The sequence below is a fragment of the Myotis daubentonii genome, chromosome 14, assembly GCF_963259705.1.
Source record: "Myotis daubentonii chromosome 14, mMyoDau2.1, whole genome shotgun sequence".
Classification (NCBI taxonomy): domain Eukaryota; kingdom Metazoa; phylum Chordata; class Mammalia; order Chiroptera; family Vespertilionidae; genus Myotis; species Myotis daubentonii.
Genome location: NC_081853.1, coordinates 51,848,689 through 51,855,248, shown reverse-complemented (window position 1 = coordinate 51,855,248; position 6,560 = coordinate 51,848,689). Strand labels below are relative to the sequence as shown.

General features: G+C 56.0%; 1 protein-coding gene across 3 annotated transcripts; it reads right to left on the bottom strand.

The window, feature by feature from the left end:
* Window positions 1-218: 218 nt before the first annotated feature.
* On the bottom strand, window positions 219-5,122 carry MYD88 (MYD88 innate immune signal transduction adaptor). 3 transcript variants are annotated; one of them, XM_059664410.1, is made up of 5 exons: window positions 4,703-5,122; window positions 3,790-3,924; window positions 3,172-3,361; window positions 2,928-2,970; window positions 219-1,794 (listed from the first exon to the last, which is right to left on the bottom strand). In XM_059664410.1, exons 1-5 carry the CDS (start codon window positions 5,028-5,030, stop codon window positions 1,774-1,776), a joined length of 717 nt encoding a protein of 238 aa, XP_059520393.1. In that variant the 5' UTR covers window positions 5,031-5,122; the 3' UTR covers window positions 219-1,773. The 3 variants fall into 3 exon arrangements, 2 of the variants coding, with proteins under 2 accessions (XP_059520393.1, XP_059520391.1); XM_059664408.1 differs by having other exon boundaries at window positions 2,928-3,019; window positions 3,181-3,361; window positions 4,703-5,120; XR_009448598.1 differs by having other exon boundaries at window positions 1,657-1,794; window positions 2,928-3,019; window positions 3,200-3,361.
* Window positions 5,123-6,560: the final 1,438 nt, after the last annotated feature.

Here is a 6,560-nt window from a genome sequence, read left to right as displayed (position 1 = left end):
GGGCAAGCAGTCTCCCCGCGCCTGGAGCTGAGACTGCTATTCCTGGTTCTGCCTGCGGTCCCCGTGAGGCCTGGGACCTAGGAAGAGAGGTCCAGCCTTCAGGAAACTCATGCCAAACCCACAGGAATCTACCCAAGGGGCCAGTTTCTCTTACCCAGGAGAGCCTTATCCCAGGTTACCGCTTCCAAACGCCTTCCAGACACAAATGAAACCTGCTGTTCCCAAAATAGAAAACTCTTTATTAAAAACCCAGGATACAGGAGAAATGACACAGACATTTCTCAGCTCTCTTGGAACTTCTCGCCAACGCATACAAAATAGGTGTGAACTACTTCCTGGAAATCTTTTAAAAATACTCCCCAGTATCAAAGCGGGGATAGGTGCATGGAGCTAAGTGCTTCATCACGATCGTGCAGAGAGGGGCCTTCAGGCCCTCCCTAGACCCCAAGGGCAGGGACCCCGCACCAGCCATGCTGGAGGTGGAACAAAGACACGCACTTTCTATTAGATTTAGGGTCCTGGGTCTGCTCTGGGACAGAGACCTGAGACCATGATATCTTCTCCCCAAAGGAGAGCTTGAGACTAAGTGCTGTACACATTCCCTGGAGAGACAGAGGACAACAGCAGTCTGCCGCTGGCCGGCTGTGTGAGGTCAAGCAGCTCTCTGCCCTGCTCTGTGCTTCTCTGAGGGCGCAAATACTGGCATATTTGGTCCTGTTTAGAGGTTGGTTTCAATGAAGTGGGGAAAATGATGTGTGTGTTTGCATGGACGTGTGTGTATGTATGTCCATGTGCCCACAAGCTCTGGGGCAGGAGGCTCTTCTGTGGTTTGTAAACTGGTCCCAGCAAACAACTTTGTAAGGCAATCAAGGTACAAAAAGTCGGTGGGAAAGCTCTGTGGGCGGCTCAGGGGGGAAGGTTTCTTGCTTAACCCACCACGGCGATGGAGCCTCGGAACCCAACTTGATGGGTCCCATCCTATGCCAGGCAGAGGCGGGGGGTGACCACAGGCACCTGGATGGGTTGAAGTGAAAAGCAGCCCTAACCGCTCTGAGGACTTGTCACACTGAAGGTGGAAAGCGGCTGGGAGGAATCCAAGAGGCAGACAGAGGTGAACCCACGGGGGAATCAGGCTCCAAGGCGGGATCTCCGTGCTAGGCCAGTATCTACCCCGTGGGGCAGGAGGAAGTGAGGTGTGAGGTGGGCAAGGAGTAGGCACCATTGTGAAAGCAACTGCCCTGGCAGTAACCAGCTTAGGGCCCCAGCGGCCAGCTCTCTCCCAGCCCAGATCTGGCTCCCCTAGGAGACCCAGAACAAGGCCCCACCATTTCCCACAGTGATTCGAACATAGCTACTGCCTGTTCTCCCCACCCCATGAGTTACCAGGCAGAGAAACTGAAGTCTAAGGTGTGTGGATGGGTCAGAGATGGCGCCTCTTAGTCCCAGCCGGCACATCCGCTGGCAGCCGCTGGCTCCACGCAGGACATGAGATGTGATGTCCAGAAGTGTGCAGTGGCTGCAGATGTGCCTGTGGAGTTGGCATCTCAAGGCATCCCCCTACAACCTCAGTGGGAGGCGGAGGCAGAAGTATATGTACAGGCGGACAGACACACGGACACCCAGGGTACCCGGGCAGTCTTCAGGGCAGGGCCAGGGCTTTGGCAAGGCGAGTCCAGAACCAGGACTTGGTGCAGGGGTTGGTGTAGTCACAGACAGTGATGAACCGCAGGATGCTTGGGAACTCTTTCTTCATTGCCTTGTACTTGACGGGGATCAGTCGCTTCTGATGGGCACCTGCAAGCCAAGGGGTGCAGAGCTGGCACCAGGCCCTCATCCCACAGTGGCGTGGGGTCAGTCCCCAGACCAGGGGTTAACCCTTTTAGTGCCGGAGAGCGCTATTGCGTCCCTCCTGCAGTGTCACTACTAGATGCTAGTAGTTCACTCTTATTGACAGATGGCACCTAAGTGCAGATTACTTATGATGCCGAAGGTTTGTAGTTCTAAAACTGACCACTGGCATTGAGGACACAAGAATCCTACGCAAAACGGTACTGAGCAATATTCATTTAGGAATTGTGTGCTTTACTGCATATAAATTATACTTCATTAAAGTCTGTTATCAAATCATTTAGCAATTGTGTACTTTACTGCATATAAATTATACTTCATTGAAGTCTGTTATCAAAAAACAACAACAATAAATCCATTACAATGACAGAGCAGAACAGGTGAGTGAAGCTTTGAAAGTCTCGGGGCCCTGGGAGCACATCTAGAGCTCAGTCTAGCCCAGGGATGGCGAACCTAGGACACGCGTGTCAGAGGCGACACGCAAACTCATTCTTTTGGTTGATTTTTCTTTGTTAAATGGCATTTATATATAGAAAATAAATATCAAAAATATAAATCTTTGTTTTACTATGGTTGCAAATATCAAAAAGTTTCTATATGTGACATGGCACCAGAGTTAAGTTAGGGTTTTTCAAAATGCTGACACGCCAAGCTCAAAAGGTTTGCCATCACCGGTCTAGCCATTTTTTTTTTCTACTAGTATTTTATAATACAATCAGCGAACAATATATCTCAAAGATGAAAACAAACGTAGTAAAGGTTTCCTTAAGTTTTTGAATATGTAACTTCATTTACTTGTGATTCATAATTTTTTTTCCTAAACTGCTGTAAAATCAGCAAAAATGCCTTGGCAATTTTAGCATAGTTCCTAGGATATTGGTTGGCACTCAAAGGGTTAACAACAGCCCTCCCTCAACGAAGCATCCCTGGCACACATTCACCCACACAAAAGGCACTCAGGTGTGCCGTGACCCCCAGGAGTTCCTCGGTATTGCATCCACGGTCCTTGGGGAAGGCAGGCTGGCATCCTGAAGCCCCACCCACCCACCCTTCTGTGGCAAGGGAAGGACTGAGCTTACCTGGAGAGAGGCTGAGTGCAAACTTAGTCTGGAAGTCACATTCCTTGCTTTGCAGGTAATCATCTGAGACAACTACCACCATCCGGCGGCACCTAGGGAAGAGTGGAGGCACTGTGGCAACCCAAGGGACGGCCCTGGGAGGAGCCCGCTGTGCCCAGGCTGGACAGGGCCCAGCGGGGGAAATCCCAGCCTCTGGGTCCCGGGGCCGGGCCTTGTGCACCCCACCCACTCGCTCCCTGGCCACCGAGCCAACCTCTTCTCAATGAGCTCACTGGCAATAGACCAGACACAGGTGCCAGGCAGGACATCCCTGTCGGACACACACAACTTCAGCCGGTAGTTTGTCTGTTCCAGCTGCTGGATCATCTCATGTACAAACTGGATGTCGTTGGAGCAGTAGCAGATGAAGGCATCAAATCGCTCAGGCATTTGCCCTGGGTGCAGAGAATAAGGATAATGGTCAGAGCTCTGTGGAAGGCTGGGGAGAAGGCCAGCCAGGAGCCCCCAGTTCAGGTGACCCTGGTCCTGGTCCCCAAACCAACCCTGTGATGACACTACTCAGGAAAAGTGCTGTCCCCAGCAGAGGAAAGATGAGCCTCCCCCCAGCACCCCTGCCCTGGGCCAAGCCCTGGGTTCACCATGAGACAGACACATCATTTCATGAGAGTTTCATACCCACCCGGAGGCAGGACTATTATTATTATTATTCCCATTTCTTAGATGAAGAAACCGGCTCGGAGAGATTAAGTGACTCGCCCAAAGTGCCACAGTTCGTCTGCTTTCAACAGTCATGCTCTACACACCACCGTGTCCCACGGCCCACCTGTCCCACCTGGATCAGGGGAGACGTATAGGCCCTTACCCATGGGGTCGTCGAGTGTGGTGATGCCCGCCAGCTCTGCCGTCCGGGGGACGCTGCTGTCGACAGCGGCCACCTGTAAGGGCTTCTCAGACTCCTCCTGCTGCTGCTTCAGAATGTACTTTTGGCAATCCTCCTCTGTGAGAAAGAGAAAGAGTGTGGCAGGCTCCACCCCCTGTCCCACCTCCCTGGCCATGTTGTGCGCTAGGGTTTCCCCAGTCCACTGGCGTCACCCATGGTTTGACAGCTCTGAGCTCCCATCAGGCTCTGACCAGCCCAAAGGGGTGTCAATGGTGTGTCCATCTGGGAAGCCATCAAGGCCGGATTTGTATCTTTCTGTCCTTTTGCCCTGACACCCTTCCCCAGGGCTCCTGGGAATGGAACCCGAGGTCCGCTTCTTCCAGAATCCACAGCTAATGTGGACAGGGGGCTGGGCACGCAGGAAGGGCTCAGGAGACCGTGGTGATGTGCAGTGCGGGCAGCGGCTCCAACCAAGCAAGGCGCACCTCTCCCCGTGCCCAGGCGGGAGGCGGCGCATGTCCTTAGGGACCCGAAGTGTCCAAGGCTCAGCGTTCAGTCCCTCCCCTGCCCTGTGGCTCTACCTGAAGCAGCCCAGACACCCCCCCACCCCCGCCCACTCCCCCAGAGGACCCGGATTCGGACCCTGGTCCTACACAAAAGCTGTTTCCCTTCGCTCTCTGCGGGCCTCCACCTCCTTTCTCTGGTCTCTCTCGTCCTCGGTATTGCAAGAGGGAACTGGTCCCACACGGTTCTCCCTCTGCAGGCTGCCTCCCCTCCCTACCCCCCACCCCCACGAAACCAGGGCCTCGCGGGGGGCGGGGGGAGACTGCTTGCAGGGGCCGGTGACGGCAGCTCCCTGATCCCCCGGGTGAGCCCGGCCGCGGCGCGCCCTCACCGATGCTGGGCCCCAGCTCCAGCAGCACGTCGTCGCGGCCCAGCTTGGCGAGCAGCCCGAGCAGCCGGCCCACCGAGGCGCCGGGGCGGCCCTGCCAGTCGTCCAGCAGTTTGCCCGTGGGGTCGGGGTGCGCCTCCAGCTGCCGGATCTCCAGGTACTCGAAGCCCATCTCCTCGGCCAGCGCGCTCCAGTCGGCCGCCACCTGCGTGCGCACGTTCAGGAACAGCGACAGGCGGCGCCGCACCCGCACGTTGAGCGCGGCCAGGGGCAGGGAGGACGCGGCGGGGGCGAGGGGCGCGGACCCCGCGCTCGGGGCCGCGGCGGCCATGGCGGGCAGCCCGGCAGCAGCTTCCGCGCAGTCCGGTCGTGTCTCCGGCCCGCACTTCCTCCTGCCTTTCCGGCCCGGCTCCCCGGCCCCGCCCCGCGGGTTTCACTTTCCGAGAAGCGCCGCCCTTCCCTCCGATCTGGGGCACCAGCCGCGGTGCAGAGGCGGGGACGCCCCGCCCCTGCCCTCGGGGGACCGTGGATGTGGGATGAGGAAACTGGGCGCCTGCCTTTGGAGGTCTGGGGAGGCCCATCGACCTGTGCCCGGGGTCCTGGTGAGGGGCGGGGGATGAGGGTGGGGGTGAGGGGAACGCCGATCCTCCTTCGGGGTTTGTACGAAACGGGGGGCCTTGCTCTCTGGGACCTGGTGGAGTCATATCTTTCCAACTTGGGCTCTGAGGGGTTCGCGCGGTTCTGCCCTCGAGGGTGGTGGGAAGGAGGCAAGGGTTGTGTGTGCCCATCTCTTGGGAACGCACCGTCCTGCCCGTAGGAGTGTGGGGGTCCAGGACTGTCCACTCAGAGGTAGAAGTGGGGGGCATAATCCTACCCTCCCGGTTGGGGGTTGGGGTGACAGGGCGCCCTGGCCTTTGGTGTCTGGGGGAAACAGTACTACTCTCTAGAGCAGGAATTTTCAACCCTGAGCAGCAGGACGCACACTGCTGTGCCCTAAGAATTCTTAAAACATGCAATACCTGACTATTCAATAGGGGGCACTGGCCTCTTTTTCACTAGATTGTAAAACAACCACCAACCAACCAAAGACAACAGTCAGCACAACCATAGCCGCCCGGGGTAAATGAATCAAAATTACTCCAATATGGGGTTTTTTTGTGTGTGTTTTGTGTGTGTGTGTGTTTTTTTTTTTTTTTTTTGCCAGATGGGCAGGAAATATAATATAGTTTTTGTTGTGCCCCAGAATGTTAGTAATGATGTGTGTCCTGAGATGAAAAAGGTTGAAATCGTTGCTCCAGGGAAACACATTGCCATTGGGAGTCAAGGGGGCAAGGCACCTGGCCTTGCCCTGTAGGGTTGGGGAGACTCAGTCCTGACCTGGGGAGCTCTGGGTCATTCGTTCATGCATCCGTTCGTTCATTCTGTAGGTATTTATGGATCACTTACTAATTGCTAAGCATGCAGGCACGACGGATATTGCCTTGGTGGAGACCCCAGCCAAGTGGTTTTGGTGGGCACCAATCAAATCATCCCAAATGACTGTAAAATTGGTCATTTAAAGACGCGTATGGTGCTTTCTCTCCAGATAGGAGCTGGTCACATCTCCGCGACTTTGTAAAATCCATTCTCTGGCCTCCTCACAATCCCAAATTCGCTCAGTCTTCTCGAAAGACATCCCAGGAGAAGCCCACGCACGTCGGGGCAGGGCTCTGGGGCGGCTCAGAATTGTTTAGGTGCTGGGACCCCGGAGCCAGCGGAGGAGACTAGGAACGGGGAGGAGGGGTTGGATTCTGGGCCTCCGTCCCGAGCCAGGAGCCCGGGCGGCGGGCAGTGGGCGGGGCAGTGGGGGAGGAGCCGGGCT